The sequence below is a fragment of the Impatiens glandulifera genome, chromosome 6 (assembly GCF_907164915.1).
Source record: "Impatiens glandulifera chromosome 6, dImpGla2.1, whole genome shotgun sequence".
Taxonomy (NCBI): Eukaryota; Viridiplantae; Streptophyta; class Magnoliopsida; order Ericales; family Balsaminaceae; genus Impatiens; species Impatiens glandulifera.
The window spans coordinates 746,503-771,092 of NC_061867.1; the positions used below are offsets into that span (position 1 = coordinate 746,503).

At 27.5% G+C, this 24,590-nt stretch overlaps 4 protein-coding genes across 4 annotated transcripts; 2 read left to right on the top strand and 2 right to left on the bottom strand.

Moving 5' to 3' along the window:
• Positions 1–696: 696 nt before the first annotated feature.
• On the top strand, positions 697–1,664 carry LOC124942899 (cell number regulator 1-like). The gene is made up of 4 exons (XM_047483468.1): positions 697–865; positions 961–1,032; positions 1,175–1,384; positions 1,570–1,664. The coding sequence occupies exons 1-4, from the start codon at positions 697–699 to the stop codon at positions 1,644–1,646; spliced, it is 528 nt and encodes a 175-aa protein (XP_047339424.1). The 3' UTR covers positions 1,647–1,664.
• Positions 1,665–2,817: 1,153 nt separating this feature from the next.
• On the bottom strand, positions 2,818–3,537 carry LOC124942417 (calmodulin-like protein 30). The gene has a single exon (XM_047482923.1). It carries the CDS (start codon positions 3,510–3,512, stop codon positions 2,961–2,963), a length of 552 nt encoding a protein of 183 aa, XP_047338879.1. The 5' UTR covers positions 3,513–3,537; the 3' UTR covers positions 2,818–2,960.
• Positions 3,538–15,317: 11,780 nt separating this feature from the next.
• Positions 15,318–16,697, top strand: LOC124942269 (dof zinc finger protein DOF4.6-like). The gene is made up of 2 exons (XM_047482733.1): positions 15,318–15,498; positions 15,705–16,697. Exons 1-2 carry the CDS (start codon positions 15,466–15,468, stop codon positions 16,509–16,511), a joined length of 840 nt encoding a protein of 279 aa, XP_047338689.1. The 5' UTR covers positions 15,318–15,465; the 3' UTR covers positions 16,512–16,697.
• Positions 16,698–21,319: 4,622 nt separating this feature from the next.
• Positions 21,320–23,159, bottom strand: LOC124942352 (zinc-finger homeodomain protein 3-like). The gene is made up of 2 exons (XM_047482833.1): positions 22,771–23,159; positions 21,320–22,670 (listed from the first exon to the last, which is right to left on the bottom strand). Exon 2 carries the CDS (start codon positions 22,472–22,474, stop codon positions 21,569–21,571), a length of 906 nt encoding a protein of 301 aa, XP_047338789.1. The 5' UTR covers positions 22,475–22,670; positions 22,771–23,159; the 3' UTR covers positions 21,320–21,568.
• Positions 23,160–24,590: the final 1,431 nt, after the last annotated feature.

Sequence of the window (24,590 nt, forward strand, 5' to 3'; positions counted from 1 at the left end):
ATATATAATAATAAAATAAAAAATATTTTAGTATTTATATTAATAATTGATCAGTGATGTGATTAATAAAAAATTGAGTGAAATGATATTTGATTATATTAAATTATTTAAATAACACCAACCGCTCTTATAGTTCACGTAACTGATTAACATTTGTTTCTCGTTATTATTTGAATTCATTTATTTTTAAGATTAACTTTCATGGAAATGATATACATTACAAAAACAATGATTTCAACACAATTAAAGAAAAATGGTGACACATAACTTTTAGTGCACACAACTTCTAATGGGTATAAAGTTAGCCCTAGTTGTCAAAAAAGAAATCATTTCAATTTTCCTTATTTCAAACTAGACTCGTCTTTATCTTTATTTTTATTTTTATTGAAGATTTAAATCATACATTCATATAATTAATATTATTTGAAATTTTGGATTAATTGAATTAATCTCCATTGGTCAACTAAAAATGCATTGGACCATGTGTAACGCAATTTGCACGTTCTAATCCTCATTGAAACCTGTGTTAAATTTGTCTAATAATAATATATTTAGTATTTCAGTATGAAATAAGCCCAACCTTATAAAATATAAGACACAACAATCAATATATGCAATCTCTAGAGAGGGCATATATATAGTCACCGTACGTTTTAGCTTACCTTAATAGAAATAATAATACTAAAAATTAATAATATGTATTCTAGTTCAATGCAAGATCATCATCAACACAACAAGTATGCATCTCAAGGGGTTCCCGGAAATGCTCCGTCTTATGTTTTTACAGGAGTCCAGTCGTCGACTAACTCCGCTTCGAGACACTGGTCTACCGGTCTTTGCCATTGTTGCGATGATCCAGCAAACTGTAAATAACGTTGGATCCATGTCTTTCTTTTGATAATGTTTTTGTTTAAAACAGTATATTATTGTTGTCTTGACTCTTGATGTATATAATTGTAGGTTTTATAACCGGGTTTTGCCCTTGCATTACATTTGGACAGGTAGCTGAGATTGTTAACAAAGGCTCCCCATGTAAGAATTTACCCTTTTTCCGGCGCTTTATTAAAAAATTGATTTATTTACCGACGCTTTTATATTCTTTAGCGACGCATGTTCATGTTTACCGACGCTTTTGGTAGTTTAATTAAGATTTGTGCTATTATTTTGCATGCAGCATGTGGAGAGAGTGGTGCATTGTATGGTTTGTTGATGGTGACTGGTTTGGCTTGTTTGTATTCGTGCGCCCATAGATCGAGATTGAGGGGTCAATACGATTTGGAAGAAGCCCCTTGTGTGGATTGCCTTGTACACTTTTGTTGCGAAACTTGTGCCCTTTGTCAAGAATACAGAGAGCTTAAGAATCGTGGCTTCGACATGGGCATAGGTGTGTTGGTTTAATCTCATATTTTTTGAAAAGATGTAACAAATTTCATTAATCCATTTTTTTCGAGAAAAAGTGGTTGAAACCTATCTAAACACAAATCCATTCAAGTTATAACATATTTGTCATATTAGATAAAACTATTTTCATCTTTGTGTTGAAAACCCTAGTGCGATTTTATGTTTTAGGTTGGGAAGCCAACGTGGACCGGCAGACTAGGGGTGTGGCCAGCGCTCCGGCAGTGCCAACCGGCATGATGAGGTGATTGATCGGTTGGCAGAATTCTTCCTATTCAGGTGGCATGTGTAATTTCTCAGTTATGTATCCGTTTTAATTTATGATATGGCATGTCTTTCTCAAAATTAAGATTTACATTGATTTTTTTTCTTGCTTTAGTGATGATTCTTTTGAATTTGTACTTTATTAAGGTTTGTTTATTGCATTCAATATTCTGCTAGAATCAAAACCCATTTAAAATTCTTAGAATTTGAAGTTGGATTTGAGTAAATTTTATTTCAAACATTTTTTTAGTGATTTACATTCGGAAAATATAAGTTAATTAAATATATTTATAAATTTATGTTTACTCTTCCAATTTAGATTATATTCTCAGTCCCTATTCTAGATTTTACTTCATAGAGTATTTTGAAATATATAGAGCAATAATGCATGCATTAATTAGAACTTGTTTGGTGTGGTAGGTTATTTCGGATTTTTATTAGGTTTTTTTTAAGATTTTTTTTTTGTATGTTGGAGGATGAATTAAATGATTTTATTGATGCTATATAATTTTATTTTAAATTATAAAAGCAAATTGGAAGTCCTCGTGTCGGTTCTTTTTAAATCCCTCTACATTCCTAGCGGCATAAAGATGTGGATATTCTTAACATTTTTTAAATCCTGAGTTTGAGTCCGTCAAACGATAAGTTCTGCGCCTGAATTAAATGGTTAAGTGTGTTTGCGGGTTATATACTTAACCCGCGAGAATTAATCGCATCCCAAAGAAAAAAGAAACTAACATTTTCAAAATATATATATATATATATAAAAGAAATTTTATTTGACTAAAATGACATATTTGGAAAAGCCAACGTCAAATCTCACCAATTTTACTAATATTATATATTTAAGTTTATTGTAGCCCTTTGAACTTATGTACTAAGTTCAAACTAATCCTTAATATTTTTCATTCATGTAAAATTGAGACATAAGTTACATCCACCCTTTAACTTGACATTTTTTTTAAGTAATTTTAGGTTTCAAAAAAATTAAATTTCAAGGACTTGTGACAATTTTGTTGTTGTTGTATATATATATAATCTTAGGGTCAATAAAAAGTTCTTAATACATAAAGTCATTTTCTTTTTAAAAACTATCAAAATTTTGTAAAGAAACCATGTTGATAATATTACATAAATCTAGGCTCAATTCTAACATGAATAAACTAAAATTATTGATTTGATTATTTAGAACAATATTGCTAAATGTCTTCAACAATATATGTTTATCACATTACATTAGATATTATAAGTACACTAATGATACATTAGGATTTCAATAAGTTCGAACAATCACATTTCTAATGCAACTTCATGGTACGAGTCATCATGGTCACGAACTCGTCAAAGTCAATCGCCCCATCCCCATTTTTGTCAACCGCCCTAACCATTTTCCTACACTCACGAAGGCTGCACCTTTCCCCGATCCTCTTCAACAACTCAAACACCTCTTCCACGCTAATCTTACCGTCACCATCTTTATCAAAAGCACGAAACGCACTCTGAATATCAGCAGTCTTCACACCTCCATCCTTCTTTTGAGCTTCGGTGAATTCTTTGAAGTCAATGAAGCCATCACCATTCAAGTCAGCCACTTCAAATATCTTACGTACATCACGGGCTTCATGATCCCTCCCAAGTGCGATGAGGATATCCTTATACTCATCCGGGGAGATCTTCCCATCCTTGTTGGAGTCAAATTTGTCGAAAACTCGCCTAATTTCGGAAGAACTTTGCTGATAAATGGGCAACCCTGAGTTTTGTCGGTCATTAGAAGAGAATAACTTTGAGGGTTTTTTGAGAAAACTCTTTTTTGAGAGGCTGTATTGGAAATCTAGAAATCGAGTTGACATTATCTAATATTAGGTTTGAAATAGAGATTTAGATGATCTTGTGTGGATTTTATAATGAGAAGTTTGTAATTGATGGAGAATCTAGCATATAGGAAAGAATAAAGCAAACCTTTTAATTTTATTCCATTCCTCAACAAGTTGATGACTTGTATCATTAAATGATCAATTAGGTCCAGATTCTAATATAAATAATTGAATGGTGTTTAATCTAGAAGATATGTTATCCTAAGAAGTTATGTAATACATGCAATTTTCTTACAATAACATAATTTAGGTATGAAAACAAAAAATTCACAAAAACCATCTTAAATGCAAATTTAATTGTTATTCAGATATATGGTTATTTAATATATAAAAAGTTTATAATCCACGAAGGTAGCTCAGATGTAAGAGTCGACTTAAGAGACCAAATGTCATGAGTTCGATTTAATCTGAAAATGCTTTTAGTTGAAACGAGAGACCATGGTTATGGGGTGTTAAACTAGTTCTCCTTAATTATAAAAAAAAATTAAAGAATTTATATTATAAATTAAAGTGAGCATCCAAACTTATCAACAAGCTAGGTCATAGTTTCTTGATGCTTCCGCAAGTTGCTTCAATTGTCCTTTATATTTCTTTATATTTCATTGAGGTTCCTTTTCTAATTGGTCCAATTTGAAAGATATATAAATGGGTCAAAACATTTCTATTTTTGTTATTTTTAAACATCAATTTTTATAATAATGTTATGTATTATTAAATTGTAAGATTTTCAAATAAAATAGAAAGTTTGAACACTTGTAACATATAAACATTTTCAATAAATTACATTTTTTTTAAAATAAAACTCATATATAATTTTTTTATATATAGAACAACTAGTGGTGTTATATGTTCTCATTATGTTCTTTTTATCTTAGCCCAACATGTATCTTCATATATCACATCAATTGTTTCTTTATTACAATCTCAATTAACTTGTTTTATAAATTTTTGCCAAGTGTGTGGTGTGAGGGCATGAATTGACTTTAGAACAATTTTTTTAAAAGGAATTAAATTATCTTCGAAAATGAATAAATAAATTATTTATATATATATATAAAGTTTTTTTAAAATATAGAAGAATAGTATTATATGCTCTCATTATGTTCTTCCCATCTTAACCCTATCATACTTTTGCCACACTATCGGCCCAAGTTTTGGGCTGCCCCATTTCGTAAAAAAGAAAATAGAATTATTTTTGACCTAGATCTAGTTTTAAAAAAATGGTTTTTGTTGAGATTTAAACCTATAATTAAAATAAAAATTTTAATTTTTATCTTAAATCACTGTGTGACATTTTAAGTTTAAACAAACTAAAATTAACTATAAATTTTATATTTTAGTAAATGAGTTGTACTGAGAAGTGAAATGCTCTAGTACAATAGTTTGCTGAGTTTACCTAAGACCGGTCTTTGAATGTGGAAGCGGGGCAATGCGGGACATGTATTGACTTTTGAAGTTCTTTTTAAATGATTATATCATTAATTAAATAAGAAAATACATCAACGAAATTAATTTGTAAAAAAATATTAACAAAATAATAACAAATCTAAAGTAACTAAATAAAAATTAAAATGTTAAATAGTATGATAAATTTGTAAAATTAAAAATTTTAATAAAAAATCCAACAATCATTTATTTTTTTGGGGTGAGTTGGTAACTCTAAAGATATGTAACATTCAAGTAGAGAAGATCGAACAAACTAATTAAATGGTGTCAAAACAGTTTCTATTAAATATTCTAAACGATTGTGAAAATTGCTCTTGACCGATATTTTGATAAACAACGCCAAAAACCAAATAATAATTAATAATCTGCTTATATTAAAAAAAGTGATAAATTCATATAAATAATGGTAGTAAATTTTGAAAAAATATCTTCAATTAAAAGATTATTTTTAATGATTTTTTATTAAAAAAAAGGCGAAAAACAACTCTAGAAAAGCAGCTAAAAGGACAAAAATTCGAAAAATAATAACCAAGACAATTGGATTGGAAAATATAAAAAACAAACGATTCACCAACAATTAAGTTATTATTTGAATTACAAAAATCTAGAATGAAAAATTAGATCTAGCTAAATAAGACGACGCATCGATTAAAACATACACCAACTTAAATTTAAATGGTAGAAAGATAAATGTTCAAAAAAAAATGATAACTTTTTTTTCAATAGATAGAAACCTTGTCAAAACTATTAAACGAAAGAATATTTGATGTTAAGAAAGATATAATGTTACTAAAAATACATTTTGCATGTCAAACATAATTGTCAAGTTGGACACTTTTTTTAATTGAAGATCATCAATTAGGAGTTTTAGAAACCACGGTCAACTTGATAAGTTCTCTCTTTCAACAAAAACCCAAGCAATTGGGAACATGTGCTTATTGGCAACTCTATCAATTGTCGTTAATAATTCTCATTTGCTCTTACTTTTCAAGAAATACTCATTAAACCGATGATAAGTCTACATCCGACCAACCATCCACTTGATTCGTCTTTGGTGGTTTGTAGGATAAATGTACTTGTGTCATTATTTTTTTTCAACACCGCAATATACCTCTACAAATCAGCAAACTCCTTATAATTGTTATCTTTAATTTCTTCCCATACAAAACCCTTGGCTCTTCTCATAAGGGATAAAGTGACATCACAATTTAATTGCTTCTTACATAATTATTGCATTGTCCTCACAGAAATGTCTAATGGCGATAAAATTCCGTCCCTAAATTTCAAATCAACATATCAGGAAGTAACCAACCAGTTATGATTGCCCGAATAACATTTTTCATGATCCAACTTTTGGTATATTGTCTTTACTAGCTAAAAAATCCACAAACAACCAATATTCGCACACTTTTTCCTCATTTGATAAGAGTCTTGTTTAAACCATTGTAGACTAACGCAACAATCACAAGTATAGTCTGTAATTGCAACTTTAATAATTTTTTTACTTTCAAAATACATTCCAATCATAAATTTTGTAGAACCATTAATTGATTATGCATTGTACGGTATACTCATAATTGGTCGTTTATTTGTTTGATGAGATATCATATTGTCATCAAAACCTTCATAGTCACTATCATCATCCTATATGTAACAGTAGGATCACTCTCATCAATATATTCCAACAACTCATCTTTAGTCGCTTCACTATTATTTTCTTCACCATCTTCACAAATCTCTTCTTCTACGCATCTAACCTTTTCAACAATATTATTATGTTGATTCTCATCAACACCTTCCTTTTAAGCAAAAGAATATTTATCTACACGAATCTCTTCAGTTACAACCTCTTCATCAATAATATGTTGATTTTTATCCACCCTCAAAATCTTCCTTTTCTTCTTTAGATCCCAACCTCTTCATCAATATTATTATGTTGATTCTCATCAACACCCTCTTCTTCAACAACAAAATATTCCTCTACACGAATCTCTTCAACTACAACCTCTTCATACAAAATATGTTGGTTTTTATCAACACCCTCAAAATCTTCTTCAACAGCGAAATGTTCCTCTTCAGTCTAACTTGAACCCCTTCTTCGATATTAGGTTTAAAATTTTCTTTGAAAATTTGTGACATTGTATCTTCTTCCACTATTCCAGCTTCAAGAGGCTCATCATGTTCATCTTTAAAATCAGTGTCTTATTCATTTTCAATTTCATCATCTTCTTTACCTACTATATATTCACCGCCATCTTTAAGATATTGAAGATATTGGGCTCAAAGCAGAACTAACTTAGTTTAGACCATCATTAGGATCAAGATAAATAATAACCTCTAGACAACTCTTAAATAGATTTAAGACCTCCAACATGTGTTGTGTTGAAGGGACTTAAAAATCATCACCCTCATGATACCAAAATCTAAAGAGAAACCCATTTTTATAGCCAAATGATTTAACAAACTCCATCAAATCTCAAATACAAAATTAATCAACATCTCTAATGACTATCAGATTTTCTTGCCGATAATGTATGAATCTCAAAAATTTATAAAAATTTAAGTGTGATGTTTGAAAAGTTATATAAAGTGAAATATTTAAAAGAGAATACAAAATTCTAATTTCTTACTTAGTACATGGAGAAAAAAAAAATTGTCTTAGTGAAGTGTTTAAAGGATTCGTTTTCTTCAACCGAATATTTTTCTTAAATTTAGGACCTGATCATTAGGTCAAATCTGAATTTCAGAATTAATAATAAGAATAATGTATGTATATACTCTAATAAGTTTAATAGCATAAGCTTAAGTTGTTGCATGCTTTTTGAAAATTTCACATGTAGTTTATAATGATTTCAAAAAAAAAATCTAAATACATTTCAAAAAACACTAACTTCAATTAAAAAAACCCTAAAATTCAATAACCTATTTTTTCGATAAATATTTTACAAGGCTACTAAATGACGATTTTTCAATGATTCGGACCAATCATACGGAACATTAGTTCTTTTCTTTAAGTTTATCTGCTCTACTCCTCGTGATTTCCTTGTCATCTTAGGCAACTCTTCTATAAAATTGTATACTACTTCTATAGAGATATATATACACTATACGTGGATCAATTTGATCTTCTTTGTTGTGATACTTATGCCTACTTGAAGTGCTTAATTAATACAATACATTTACATGAAGATGAATTTTTGACTTTAAATCCTTGTTTGCTGAACTTAGAATGTTTATTTCTAAGTTTGTTTGTTGATTTTATTCTTGAAGGTCCTATGCATGAGCTGTAATACCAATACCATAGATTTAAGGTTTATCTATATTCGATCTGATTTTTTTATATATTAGCAAACTAAAAAAATTAAGCCTTTTATAAGATAATCAACAAAGTTAGTAAAACGATTTCATGAACAACTAGCAACCCTATATCCCTAAATCGAATTTCTTGTAAAAGGATTTTAAAAAAAATTAAATTCAATTTCAAGAAAAAAATTCTTAATTTCAATTTCAAGAACACAAAACTCTTAATCAACTTCAAATTAAAAACACTAACTTCAATTAAAAAAAACCTAAAATTCAAGAACATTAATCATAAATTAAATTTCAAAAACTAAAACCATATATTAACGATTCAAGTCGTAGATTAATAATTCAAACATACGTAGATTAAATATTCAAGTTGGAGAGTACATGATCGAGTTGTGAGACATGCTAGAAATGATTGGCTACCAGATGACCGTGAGCGTCGAGTTAGGAATGAACGGCTAGAGAAGATGACCGGTGAAACACAAAATAAAATGGAGTTTAGTCGGACTTAGAGCGAATCGCGAGGTGAAGAGGAGGGGAGTCGGGCTAGGGCAAGAGTAGTCGATGTCGCGAGATGAAGGGTAGGGGAGTCAAGCTAGGGTGAAAGGAATGAAGTCGTGGATGAAGTTTAATTTGGATTGGGATAGATAAAGGCTCTTTCTTTTTATTTTTTGTTTTTAATGAATTGATATTTATTAAAAAAATAATATATGACCTTTAGAATTACATGTCACTATTAATCTTTTTTAATTATAAAGGTTATGTAATACATTTTTTTATATCATTTAAGACAAAATATCATTTTATATAAACTTGGCAATAAAGAAGAAGATGTCCTAAATTGTATTAAAGAGTGCTAATTTGTTATTTCGACCATAAATATATATTTTATGAAAGAGAATTGTGAAAAAAATAATAAAAATTATGTCTAAAAATATTAAATATTATAAGTTTGATTCTCCATTAAATCTTTTAAATTGAAGTTATAATCATCCCTTCTTTTTCGGATTGTATTATTTTTCTGTATTGAATTTGCAACAGTTAATCATATGAACATGTGTTTGACCAAAAACATTTATATATAATTATGTAATTTTTTTTTAAAAGTCATGTATAAGTAAGAAACCTAAGTATTCTATTATTATCCACCCTAATTTTATTTGTATGTAAGCAATCTGAATTTATATATTAAAAGTAAAAAAAAGGGCAGATGATTGCGTGTTTTTGGGTTTATAGTGGTGCTAGCTTACTGCACTGCCTCCTCGTGGATAGAGAAATCGTAACTTGCAAGCCATAGAAGAGGAGGGTCCATTTCAATTCCATCTCAGATTTTGTGGGTCCCAATACAATATCTGGATGGCTCATGTTGCTTCGTCATCGGACGGCTACCATTCTTTCCCTAATTATTGTCTTAATTTAATAGGTTAATAAAATGGGATAATTTGATGAAATAACCCACACTCTTTAGTTTAGCTGTGATGAATATACAATTAGCTCCTAACAAAACTTCGGAAAATAATTAGGGGTATTCAATAATACTGGGTATAAATCGAATATTCGATAAAATTTGAATTTTATTTTCAATTTTCGAATTAAATTTTAAACTAATTTGAATTCAAATATGGTTTTTGAATTGATTTTCGAGTTTGGGTTTTAATTCGAAAATCGAATTCATTTTTTATTATTTATTCTTCCAAACTTAATTTTAAAAAAAATTAAAATAATCAAATTAGAATATTTTGAATTCGAGATTTAATAATAAAAAAAATATGAAATAAAAGCAATAGTGATCTAGTGGTAGAATAGTACTATGACACGTTACAGGCTCGGATTCAATTCCCGACTGGTGCAATTGATTTTGAGTTATGCTAGTTCTCATTTATTCTAAAAAATTAAAAAATTGAATTCCGTTCGGTTTTTGAATTGGCTAAAAAAATAAAAATTCAAATAAATCGAACCGATGAACTCGAATAACCCGAAAACCGAACCGATGAACACTCCTATAAATAACTACTTTCCCAGTGTTATATCGAAAATACTCCGTCGCATCAAGCGTCGCGTCACTCTAATTTGTTGGAGTCTCACGATGGCGGTCGCGTCACGCGACGTCACGCTCAACGAATACAAAACCCTAATTCATTGGAGTCTCACGGTAGCGGTCGCATCAGGCGATGACACACTCGACAAATTATAGTTCCGTCGCGTCACGTGAAGAGATATTTTCGTCCGAAAAGTTATTTTTACAAAGTTTACGAGGCGATGATCATTTCCCCAAAATAAAGGCATTATTATGGTCATTTCATCAAATTTCTCAATAAATTGTTCGGATATTAATCTGTCTTTGTTTGAAATGATTTACGTGTTAATTTTTTCGAAAGAGTTAATATCCCCTAAACCCTTGATTACATTTTCCATAGATACACTCATATTTTGATTGTACACAGTCATTGGAGGCCTTACCTTACCGACATATGTTGTAAAGTCTTCAATAACATTCTTTTATTTGTCTTTCTCTTAATAAGTCATCACCAAATTCAAACTTTTATTTTTATAAATAAATAAATAAAATAGACAGGTCAATAAGTCTTTGTTCATTGAGATTATTTAAATAATTATAACAAAAAAAAATAAAAAATTAAAACATTCTCTTATTCCAACTCTATTCAATTCACTAATCAAAATGTTAAAATATTATTATATATATTTTTAATTATATATTTTATCATTATATATTAATACATTTATAATCTTTTTATCAAAAAAATATATATAATTTTCTTCAAAATTATAAACAATTATTATTTTTTCCAATAATCAGGTTATTTAAAAATATATATAATTTTCTTTAAAATTGAGAGTTTTTTATTATCGATTGGTAGTCAAAACTCTTAATTGGCTGAAATTTGGTAATTAATTTAATTACATTAATATTTTATTAATTTATAAATATCAATTTGACAATTTAATCGCTAATTTAACATTATAATAATAAATAAGAAACAAACGGGACACACACAGTATGAGGTGGAAACGCACCATAGAAGAAGATGGCCACTGGGATGACATCATTAATCATCGTCAATCAAAGGAGGCCGACAGAAAGAAGAGGGTTTCTAATCGGACGGCTAAGAAAGAGAGATGAATGTGCATGCGCAAAAATTAGTGAGAGAAAGTGGGACCCATTAATGTCTTCTTCTTCTTGGATGAGCAGTCCCACTACTGATAAAAAAGCGGGCACCACCACCATCGCCTCTCCGCCTTTTTCTCTTCACACGTGTCGCTTATTCACTTAATCGCCGTTATGGATCCTACCATATCCGTCTCACGGCCGTTAGGTGCTATTTCTTCATTTCAATAATATAAATAAACACAATTTATCTATTTTAATATTTTTATTTGGTTTCGGTGCTCTTTCTTCTCTTTTAATATAAAAACCCATTTTCTGAAGGTTTGGAATATAATAATAAAAATAAAAATAAAAATAAAGTTAATGGCACAATAAAAAAAATATGATATGGAGCGAAAATAAATAAAAATAAAAAATATTAGTTAATAGGTCAGTGAGTTCTTAAGTTCTCGACCGACTCTAACAGCATTCCGAAATTAATCTCAGAAAAAATCATAATGTTGTGATATGCATTAAATAATTGAAATGTTAACTCAATTATGTTAGCATCAATCTAAATTTTTCTAACAATTATTTAAAGAGTTTGTGATGACATGATGAATCCTAACAATGAATAGTAATTTATTTATATTAAAAATAATAAGAAATAGATGAAAATTATTTTACCCAACAAATTGTCCACTCTTAAATCTTTAAGAAAATGAATAATTCTTCGACTTATTATGTCGCTTTTCATACGAATAGAACGACTACAATTATTGAATGTTCAACGATTTTCGTAATACTATTTGGGATGATAATTAGGCGCCGATAAAATTAAAATTCAAATACATCTTTTTAAAAATTAAGATTTAAATGGATTAAAAAAATAGAATTAAAGTTGGTTTGAAAGAAAAACGATAAAAAAAAAAAAAAAAACTTAAAAGGAAATCAACACGCATGTCCCATTGATTAATTAAAATTAAATATATTCTCATAAAGTTGAACTCATCTTAAATTTATTTAACAACTGAATTATTCCAATAAAATAGAATGATACAAAATTGATAGTAAAAATATTTGATTCATTTAAATTCGATAATTAAATTAGTCATTTTAATATTTTATTTATTTATTTATAAATATCTTAAATACAATTTTATATAATTTTAATAACAACGAGACTCAAACTTTAAGATTTGAAATAATTTTTTTTTAAATTTCTCCAATTTTACCATTCAAATATATTATTAGCTTCATACTTTTTTGTCATAATTGTAATTTTTTATTATTAAATTAAAAGGTCAGGTGATATATTCATATTTAGTATGGAATTTAAATTAAATTAGATGTAATTTTTTTTAATAAAATAATTTGATAATTTAAAACGTGCTACATAAAACTTTATTTATAACAAAAATTTTGCTGTTAATAAAATAGAATATAAATTACCAAAAAGATATAAAGGGAGACCATAATCAACAACCCTCTACATCATATAAACTTTATCAATATATAAAGAAAGACCTTTGAGTCAATATATTTATTCCATCAAATATATAATAATATTCATCATAATAATAAATATATATTAACCATGAACACCAAACTTTAATTCTCATAAAAACCAAATTTAATTAAAGTTGACAAATTTTGACTAGTTTCGTTTTATTTTAAATTCTTGCACAATCTATCTTTTATATATATAATATCATTCCTTAGGGCTTGTTTGATCATAGATTTTTTCATTATAAATTAATAAAGATAAAAGTATATTTTTAAGCTATTTTTGAATTAAGGAAAACTAACATGATAGTTACAGTTATATCTCCACTTCTATGAATAGAACGTTTTCAAATTAAATCAAACGCGCGACATTTTGATCTTAAATCGACCTTTACAACCCAACTATCTTGTTGAGTTATAGTTCATACATTACTATTTTTACTATTATTATTTTATCCAATGTGTGCTTAATTTTCTAAAGGTGTGAATTTTAAAGTTACTGCAATGAATGGTGATGATATAAAGTTAAAGTGAAATTAATCAATGCAACTGAAAAATATATATAAAAAAAGACCCACGATCGAAGAGGACACTATAATTGCCAATTAATCATAAATTTTGACCCAATCAGTAAAAAAGTCTCTACCAAACCAATTTTGACTTTTTTTAAATCTGCTTTTGTTTTAAAAAAAATGTGTTTGTTTGTAATATTAAATTTGTGAAAAAAGGTAATTTTCTTTTAATAATATATTTTAATTTAAAATTTATATGTTGGAGGGTCCTAATACTTCCTTACAATCTAATTACTATTTTATTTTATAAAAAAAATTAATTTGAATCAAATAACACAAGTATAGTCTTTAATTAATATACAAAGTGGTTTAATAAAAGAAATAAATTATGAATATTGAGTTTAGTATTTTCTACATCAAACAAGTCTTGAATATTGTTGAAATAGTTGACAACATTGTCAACATACTTAGTGTTATTTAATTACTTTAATCTTTTAACAATTAACTATTAATTTTCACATAATTAAGATTATTTGAAAATTAGTATCATGTTATAAGTACCATCACTCTCATAATTACAGTCACTTTTAAAATTTGACAAAAGTAAGAAATGAACTTTGACCTGTTTTTGAAAAATATTTATATATACTAATTTAATTTTTAATATATTTGTTTGATTTTCTTCAATAGTTATATTTTTATCATTCTACTTAAATTATTATTATTCTCACAACATCACTTTAAACTCAATTCTTCCATAAAATAACGGGAAGGGTTGCGCGCAAGTTGAGTGACTAGGTGCACAAGAGTACTTCGCGCCACAACCATCTCTTGAGAATATTTGGAGTTTGAATTGGGTCTTTATGCCTCTCTAGATTATAAACTATAGATGGTTATGTTGTTGAACAAAATTCAACCATGTCGGGACAATTTTTTTTTTAAAAAAAGTGAATGACTATTATTTTCATTACATGACTTTAAGCTCAATTCTTCCATAATATAACGGGTAGGGTTGTGCGCAAACTGAGTGACGTAAGTACACAAGAGTGCTTCGCGCTGCAACCATGATCTCTTCTCTTGAGAGTATATGGAGTTTGAAGTAAGTCTTTATGCTTCTAGATTCTAATATTTAACAGAATTCTATCCTATCGAGACAATTTTTAAAAAACTAGTGAAAATAATTTTAATTTTGTTTGGTACGAAAAATAAATATGACTAAATTAAATTAAACTTTTTTAAGGTAAAATTTGAATGAAAAAGTGATTTTTATTAAAATTTTAAATCAAAATTATAAAAAAAAACTCTTTGATTTTTTTAACAAAGTAAATGGTTTTAGTTTTGATAAAAAAAAAAATCTAAACAAAATTCACTGTTTAAATCTAAATTCCAATCACATTAGATTTGACACTTTTATAAATTAGAGTTTATTTTATGAAAGAATCTAATAAGATATTTTAATGAATATATATATATATATATTATAAATTAGAGTTTATTTTATGAAAGAATCTAATAGGATATTTTAATGAATATATATTTATATATTTTGATTGTTATATTTTTAATAAATATTTAATCAGAAATAAAGGTTTAGTTTATTATATTTAAAAAGATTAAATAATTTCATTAAAATGTTTTTTTATACTAATTTGTTAAAGGGAATAAAATTCAGATATTTATTTATTTTAATGTATAATAAATAAAGAAAATTGACTTTCTTATTATTTAGTTAATAAAAATAAGAAAAAAAGTTGTTTAGGCACCATAAGATATACAATTATACATAGAGACATCCACCCACAAACAAAAAGTTAACATTTTTTAAAATTTTAATTATACCCATTTATTATTTATTAATTCTCCAACCCCACTAAGAAAACATTTTTAAATCTTTTTATTTCTCTATTATACATACCCATATCAATATCAAGAAAGTGCTTTCCACACAAGTTCCACATAGAAGCCACTAAAACATTCCTTTTTCCAGTTCTTCAGAAATCAGAACCCATTGAAAAGCATACATTATCTTCTTCTTCTTCCTTACTCTTCTTCAATGGATACTGTCCAATGGCCACACCCAGTACAGGTATAATTCTTCTATCTGTCCTTTGATCATGTATATATATATATAGATATGAAAAAGATCAAATTTTGAATATCATTTTAGTGGGTTAAGATTTGTGAAAAAGTACATCTATCTCTTTCATGTTCTCTTCTTTTTGTTTGATAGTGGTATTAAAGTGAGTGCAAATGCAAAATTACTCTGTTTTGATTTTCTGACCTCCTTTTTAGGAGATAGTGGTGAAGCCAATGGAAGAAATTCAAAACCCATCTGCTAATTTACAGAGAAGAGGAATTAGGCCACCTCAGAAAGAACAAGCTGTGAATTGTCCAAGATGTAATTCAACAAACACAAAATTCTGTTATTATAACAATTACAGTCTTTCTCAACCAAGATACTTTTGTAAGACTTGTAAAAGGTATTGGACTGAAGGTGGATCTTTGAGAAATATTCCTGTTGGTGGAGCTTCAAGGAAGAACAAGAGATCATCATCATCATCATCATCATCAGTGATGAAGAACAAGATGCATCATGATAATCTGGTTGTGAATCCGCCCAAGATTATTGAACAAGGGAGGGATCTTAATTTGGGTTTCCCATCAGAGTTGATTCATGTTCCTGGTTTTGATTCGAGTGAGAATGGAAGAAACCCATTGAAGAATTCTTCTAGTTCGGCTTTGGAATTGTTGACAGGGATTAATCTGAATGGTGGGGGTGGGGGTAATTTCATGCCCATGTCTATTTCTGATTCGGATCCGATTTACCCATCTGGGTTTTCTCTTCATCATGAGTTTAAACCAACTTTGGGTTTCTCTTTAGAGGGGATTGGGAATTATGGGAATGTTCATCAAGATAGGATTTTGTTTCCTTTTGAAGATTTGAAACAGGTTTCTAATAACAACTCTGATCATGGAGTAATAGGAGGAGGAGGAGGAGGTTCTTCTTCTAGTCATCATGGGTATTGGCATGGAGTCTTGGGTGGCGGTGGAGCCGGCGCCGGCGCCGGCGATGGTGGTGGTGGAGGAGCACCTTGGTAAAGAAACTGAGATAGAAAATAATCTGGTTAATTAATATTTAGTAATTTTACCTTCTTTTTTTTTTGTTCATTTTGTTTACATGGTGGTGGGTGATTTTGTTTTTTTAGAAAATCTTGATGGGGTTTGGTTTGATTGTTAATTTGCTTGCATTTTATTTATGATTAACTAACAAGATAATAGGATTTTTATGAGGTTTTTTCTTGTATGGTGGATTTAATTATTATTTAGTAATAGGATTTGGGTTGGATCGGATCGGATCCTTTATTTATGGGGGATGATATTGGAAGTAGGTATAATGATGAAAAGTGATATTCATAATGCATAGTTAACGGCACCATGTGTGTGAAATGTGATTGAAATCACAACCTCTCCCCCACCCACCTGCTCCAACTGATGAATTTTTTTATAAAAAAAATTGTTTATTAAAATTTGGATAACTGTCTTTTATTTAAGAAAAAAGAAACATTAGAATGTAACATTAAAAGTTAAACAAACAAAAACAAAACCTTTAGATGTTGCTCCCCATCTTCAACCATTGAGATGATGGCTTTTTCATGCCATGTTCCCCTCATCTACTATTTTTTTCATGTCGATAGATTTGAGAAAAGATTTGACTAAACAAAACAACTAGGGTCCTTATTCTTTTAGGGACCCACCTACATTCTTCTAGGTAAGGCAAGTGTCTCTAAGGCCTTGTTTGATCTAATAGTTATTGGGGTTTTATCTAAAAATATATATATATATATATATATATAATGATGCTTAATTTTGAAAGTGTCTGAATTGCCGGGTCGAGTGCTGTGGTTAATTTGGATATATATGTGAAAGTAAATGGATACTTGGGTCGGATTCTGGGTTGACCCACCAATAAACTTAAAACGATTAAAAATAAAAATGTTATAGAAATGTTTCGAACTCGTAACCTAATAAAAAAATACAATTTTTTAAGCAACTAAGCTAATAATATTTTATATTTTTAATTCAACACCAAATTTGATAAACGCGTAACATTTTTAACTAACTATAATATATATATATATATAATGATGCTTAATTAATTTTGAAAGTGTCCGAATTGTCGATCGAGAGCTGTGGTTAATTTGGATATATATGAGAGAATAAATGGATACTTGAGTCGGATTCTGGGTTGACCCGCCCATAAACTTAAAACGGTTAAAAATAAAAAGTGAAAATGCTATAGGTATGTTTCGAACTCGCAACCTAACAGAAAAAAATATAACTCTTTAACCAACTAGGCTAATATCACTTTATATTTTAAATTCAACACCAAATTTAATGAACGCGGGACTTTGTAACAATATATTTTTATCCGTGTTCATCGCACGGAAATCTTCCTAATTTATCTAAAACTCAACTATCATTTAATTTTTTTATGTATATAAAGAGAAAAAGTTAAGGATATTTTAATTATTAAAAAACAAAAACTAATTTTTTTCTTGAAAAACCTATATTAAACTAAGTGATGGTTTGATTTTGGTTATTTGGAGGATTTTTTATTTTTAAAACAACTGTTTAATAAAAAATATATTTTAATTTTTTTTATAAATGTATAATTGATATATATAATTATGAGGAAAATATATATATATATATATATATTAAATTATATAAACATATGTTTAGAAATGTTATAAATTCATCTATTTTAAAGTTGAATTTAAAATATAAAATATTAGTTAAATAGTTGATTATATAAAAAATATATATATATAAATTAAATTATATAAACAATGTTGAAGTTATATGTTTAGAAATGTTATAAATTCATCCATTTTAAAGTTGAATTTAAAATATAAAATATTATTTAAATAATTGATTATAAAAAAAAATTATATAAATAAATTTAAAATATTATTAATTTAGTTGTTTAAAATGTTGAAGTTATATTGTTAAAAATGTCATACATTAATCAATTTTAAAGTTAAATTACATTAATCAATTTTGAAGTTAAATTTAAAATATAAAATATTATTCTGTCTCCTTTAAAACATCGAGGTTATAAGTTTGAAACTTGTTTATATCACATTTTTTATTTAATTTTTCAAATTTATGGACGGGTTGTTCAACCACGACTCAACCCAAATACCAATTTACTCTCACATACATGTTTAAATTAATCACAACTCTCGACACGACAATTCAGACACTTTAAAATTAAATATTATTATATATAAGTAAATAAATAAAATCAAACAACCTCTAATATACTATTTACTGAAATTAAATTCTTGCTATTTACCAAAGAAATTATTATTTTATTAAAAAGAATAATAATTTTAAAATAAACCTTATCAATAATAATTTTTAAGATATAAGATATTCACCACAAAAAAACCTACAAAAAGAGTGGCTATAGTTTAGATTTTCTTTAATGTCAGATATTAGAAACAATGTCTATATATATTTATAATACCTAACTTAACAAATATAAAATTTATAATATATATATATATATATATATTTATAATAATTTAACTAATTAAAAACTAAACCTTAACCTCCTTTTATTAAATTATTTTAAATAATCCTTTTATTAAATTATATTAAATAATATAATAAAAGTCTCAAATAAGTCAACATCAAACTAATTCATTTTAAAATTTTAAGGTTTTTTTTCATAAAACTTTATCATATTTTATTTGTTTTATATATTCCATGCTTTGATTTCTTCTGGTAAGAACATCAAAGAAGAAGAAGAAGCTGCTAATCTGCAAAATAGGTCTTCATTTTGTGCACATAGTTGAGTTTGAACCTTTTACAATAATCATTTATAAATTTATCCTTAAACTCTCATAGGAGTACCATGCACGTATTCTTTTCAGGACATTTAAAAACAAATTAAGAAGTAGCGATTCTCTCTTATGAAGAGAAGTTATTTTATTTCTATATATAATTAATCTACTATTCATTCATTCATGGGAGAATTAAGCTTATTAGTTTCATTTTTATTATTATTTAATATATATATATATATATAATATTATTAATAACCGAATCAATAATGTCTTCACTAACTATACAATCAAGATCCTCATTAAGGTTACAATTTTAAAAACGGTTAAGAAATCCAACTTTTGCAAGATTAATTACCACATTTATGAGTCTTATATTTGAATTTAATTTTTGTTATGGTTTTATGTTATCAGGAAACTCATGTTGGGCCAAATTGGAAAACCCATTTCATTTTATTTATTATATATTATTATTTTTTGTTTCTCTATTTGTTTTATAATAAAAACTTCAATATTACATTACCACCTATTAACTTAGTTTATATATATATACATTCGTTTTAAGTTCAAGGGTAATTAACCCGCAAATTAAACAACTCAATTAATTTATTATAACAAAACGGATTGTTAATTGTAGTACAAGTACTCATTGACAAAAAAACACAATAAAAGAAAATAATAACCCAATAATTAATATCTAAAACAACCAATTCCTTGAAAACATTGATTCTCAAGCTAGTTGCATCAATTTCCTCAATGGATTCTCAACCTTGAAAATATTCACAACTTTCGAAAATGGAATCAAAATCGGTGAACCAGTTGGAGAAAAAAAATCAAAATTTTGAAAAAAATATCGAAATTCTAGCTCGATAAACTTAGTAGTAAAACTAGTTCAATAAGCCCATCTAACATTTTTTAACACTATCTTTTGAATCATTGTCTCTTACTTTATCTACCATGTTTGTTCTCTTATTTCCTTTGAATAATTAATAGCAAAACAAATAAATTCAACAATTAGAGTTGGACATGTTTTTTCATTAAAAAAATATATAATTATTACCATAACTATGCCAACAACTATTTGGAAGTAACTAGAATAACTGCATGCTCATCTTGGAAAGTGGTGAAATAATTCAGATTATAAAGTTTTTTTTCTCAAAATTATATATAGTTGGATATATATCATGATTAATATTTTTTTTTTATATCAAATAGACTTATTTTATTTGTTTCTTAATTTTAATTCTAATCTCTTTCAATAAAAGTTATTGATACATATACAGATTTATGTTTAAACACTAAGAACACTCTAAATTAAAATGAAATGTTATGACTAATAAATCTTATTATTTTTCTAAATAAATAAGTTATTTCTAAACATGCACAATAATGTAACTCTTTAAAAAAAAACTCAAAACCAATATTAAAGTAGGCTAGATTATAATAGACAAAAACAAAATATCTTGCATAAACTAAGATTCAAATTTTTTCAAACAAAGTTTATTTTTCTATATTCTAAACCAAAATTGACATTTTATTCAATCAAATTAAGGTCTTTAATCTTTATACTAGTTGGGCTCCAACCATTATAGTTTATTTTTAAGTTTTGTTGTTCCTCATGAAGATTTTTTTTTATCTCCATAATTATAAAAAAAATCACATGTTTTGAAAATCTCTAGTTGGCATATACCATACAACTTGGAGATGCACACAATTTTTAGCAACTTTAATTACAATATACATAAGACAAAACCCTTAAAACTAAAACCAATTAAAATCTCAAATAATCTATTTTTTCATTAAACAAGTTTTTTTTCTAAAAAAAGGCAATAAAAATCATAAATAACCTAACTTGAAACAAGCTTTACATGAATATGTTGTTCATGAAAATAGTGTTCCAAACCTTGCAATGAAAGACTGAACCTTTGTGATGACATTGATTAATGGAATAGTACACTGATTAAGGGTTATCAAACTAAAAAGAAAAGCTTCCAAATCCCCAAAAGAACACATTTTTATGAGATCTTATGCTCAAATTTTGGAAACAACATTAAATTAGTGCAAATGCTCAATCGATCAGTCATAATAATAATAATAATACATAAAGTTCTGAACCCTATCCCTAAATAGATTAGACAAAATAAACATTACCCACAAGTACAACTGCATGCACCAGAATTGTTATCTGACTAATAATAATAATAATATTATAACTCCAAAGTCCAAATTAAACAAAACAGACTCAACAGAGAAGAAGATGAAGAAAGAACTAGAACCTGAAATGGGGAAGGAATTAATTATTAATTAGGTGAGTGAATTAGTAGTAGTTTGAGGAATGATGTTCATCATGTTCTTCTTAGCAAGATTGTGCTTGTTATTATGCATCCAAACCTTCAAAACTCTTCTCTTCACACCAATTTCTTGACAGAACTGTTGGACAATGGATTCCTCTTGTTTCTGGAATTTCCATCCAACTTTCTCAGCAAAGTTCAACATTTTCTCCTTCTGTTCTTGACTGAACTTAGTCCTGTGCCTCTTCTTCAATAGATGTTGATGATGATGAGCTGGCCTGGACAAAGACCCACCAATATCTTCTTCTTGTTCATCAGAGTGATCTGAGTTAGGAACAAATCCCATGTTGTAAGACATTATCATCTGCTGGTGATGATGTGGGGTTGGTCTTGTAGGGTACCCTAAGGACTCCGGGGCAGGTCCTAAGATTGCATTATGATGATGATGATGATGGGATAAAAGATGCAGCTTTCTTTGTTGACCTCTGTTTGGATATTGTGGACTGTGGAAACAATCACATGAAGGAGATGATGTTTGATCTTCAACTTCTTTACGATGGAAGTTTCGATGGCAATTGCAGGCAGAACAAGTTAATGCTTCGATTGTACCTTCTTCTCCACTAGGCATGAATTCTCCACATCCATCAGTTGCATTCCCACCCATGGCTGCTGCATGGTTCTTTAAACACTCTCTGTATTTCATCGTAGTCATTTTCTTGTAGGGCACCACTTGTTGGTTCTCATGATCTTGATCTAGAGAAGAATTAGGATTCATATTGATATTGTTACCATTTGAATTCATTATTTGATGATGATGATGATTGTTGGTATGTGATGATGCAATGGGTTCTTGATGATGAATCATCATCGGCATTGGGATATCACCACCATCTTCCTCATGACGATTTGAAAGTTCCATTTTCCTTTTTTTCTTTCTTTGTTTTCACACACCTTTATATGTAGTGTTGTTTGGTTGGAGACCAAAAGGAAGGAGAAGGGTTGGAAGGGGAACAACAACAAGACAGGATATGAAGTGGGTATTTAAGAAAATAAAAACATGGTTTAGATTTCTTGAATCTGAGATGTTTCCTTAAAACTTGTCATCCCTGAAAAACCTTGAAATTGAGAGAACAAATTAATCAAAACAGGATATATATATATGAATTTAATCAAACAGTTGATCTACAATTCTGTATATGAGAAGAATAAGTGTACCTTTTGTGAGAACTAAGCTTATCCCCTTTGAGAAGAAGCAAAAAGACAAAAAAATGAAAATTCAGATACTACATGGTTTATTAATTTGCCTAAGAAATTTAGGGTTTTGAGTTAATGGAGGAAAGGAAATGAGAGTCTGGTCTGGGTAGCTTTGTTGTTGATGGAAGAGAGAATTTTGAAGATGGGTTTTTGGTAGTGAAGGTCTAAATATGAGGGTTATAGCTAGGGAGGGGCCAAAAAGGAGATAAAAAAGAAAAGCAAATTTCAATCTTTTTTACAGAGGGAGGGAGAAGGAGAAAGGTGGGGGTGGTTGCTTTGCTTGCACTATCAGGCACCAAGTTTTTACTCCATTCAGGAAGAGGAGCAGTGTGTCAGAGAGTGGGGAAGAAGACGACAATGGAGATAAGAGAGAGAGAGAGAGAGAAAAGGAGATAGCAGTCTTAAATGTCTATAAAATCTCTAATAATGCCATTAGTAATAAAATAATAATAATAAATTTTGGGCATACATGAAAACACATTTTTTTTAGTTTAAATATTTTTTTTATTTTTTTTTATTTTTGAGATAATGGTCCAATATATAATATTAATTAAATAAATAAAATAAAAGTTTTATAATTTTTTTTAAATAGATATATATTCCTATTATATTTTATTTGATATAATAGTTTAAATAAGGTGGAATGATCATGGGTAAACTTTACAATTTTATACTTTTGTTAAAATTATAACAAATTTGGTTATCTCTTTAAAGGTTTTTTTTAATTAAAATACTTTGACTATTAATTTCAAATAATCTCGTAATCACTCTTTCATCCCTATCATAAGCAACATTCTACATTCGTTGAAATTCGTTAATTAAATTAGTGATTTTAATCTTTTATTTATTTATAAGTATCACATATATATTAAGTTAACGACATTTAAAATTGTTAAGATAAAACTTAAACACCTTGTGATTTGATAGAAAATGTGTGAAATTTTAATTGGCCTTAATAAAGATCCTTGTCTTGACAATTCTATTGTTTAAATAATAAGAAATTCACTCATATAGTTCAAAATGATAAAAATAAAAAATTGCTTTCAAAGTTGAATTGAAGAGAATGACTATGAGAAGTATAAACTAGTTTACAATATTCAAAAATAAAATAAAATTAAGTGTTAATTACAAGTCTTGACTAGTGTTAAATTTGTAAGGTATTAAAATATTTTAAATTAGTAAAAATTCAAACTTTCAAATTTGTTTTTAAAAACAATAAATTAATATTCACCTGCATTTTGATTATAGGTAGAATTAATTGCATGTCAAATGAAAATTGTGAATTCAGTACGGATGTTTTTTTATCATGTAATGCATGTGAATAATTTATAAACATTTACCTAATATCAATTATGACATGACTATTTTAGTTATTTTGATAATAGGTTTGTAATTTATTAAAATCATAAAAAAAATTACATATTTTTTTAAAATGGATAATTTATATTAAAAAATGATAAAAATAGTTTAAACATAATAATAAAATATAATGATTTAAAAAAAAAACTAAAAATTCAAAAACATGAGAAAAAAGGAAAAAGAAGAAAATAATCATACTAATTTCCCTAATAATCATACAAGTTTCCCTATAGATTATTTACAAAATAATAAAATTATTCGTTCATAAAATAGTAGTGACCTAGTGTTGATATTTTCATTTGTAGTTTAATGTCTATTAATTAAACACATTTAGATAATTTAAACTATTTTTTTCTTTATCTCTCAAACATTTTACATGACAAGTCACAAACAACACTGTAGCAAAGAAAATGGAATAGTAA

What these genes read in the sequence shown, in the direction of transcription:
- LOC124942417 (XM_047482923.1), bottom strand. Translation starts at nt 3,512, where the DNA reads ATGTCAACTCGATTTCTAGATTTCCAATACAGCCTCTCAAAAAAGAGT.
- LOC124942352 (XM_047482833.1), bottom strand. Translation starts at nt 22,474, where the DNA reads ATGGAACTTTCAAATCGTCATGAGGAAGATGGTGGTGATATCCCAATG.
- LOC124942269 (XM_047482733.1), top strand. Translation starts at nt 15,466, where the DNA reads ATGGATACTGTCCAATGGCCACACCCAGTACAG. An exon ending in AATGGCCACACCCAGTACAG is followed by an intron (nt 15,499 to 15,704) that starts GTATAATTCTTC and finishes CCTCCTTTTTAG; the next exon opens with GAGATAGTGGTGAAGCCAAT.
- LOC124942899 (XM_047483468.1), top strand. Translation starts at nt 697, where the DNA reads ATGTATTCTAGTTCAATGCAAGATCATCATCAACACAACAAGTATGCA. An exon ending in TGTTAACAAAGGCTCCCCAT is followed by an intron (nt 1,033 to 1,174) that starts GTAAGAATTTAC and finishes TTTTGCATGCAG; the next exon opens with CATGTGGAGAGAGTGGTGCA. An exon ending in TGGCTTCGACATGGGCATAG is followed by an intron (nt 1,385 to 1,569) that starts GTGTGTTGGTTT and finishes TTTATGTTTTAG; the next exon opens with GTTGGGAAGCCAACGTGGAC.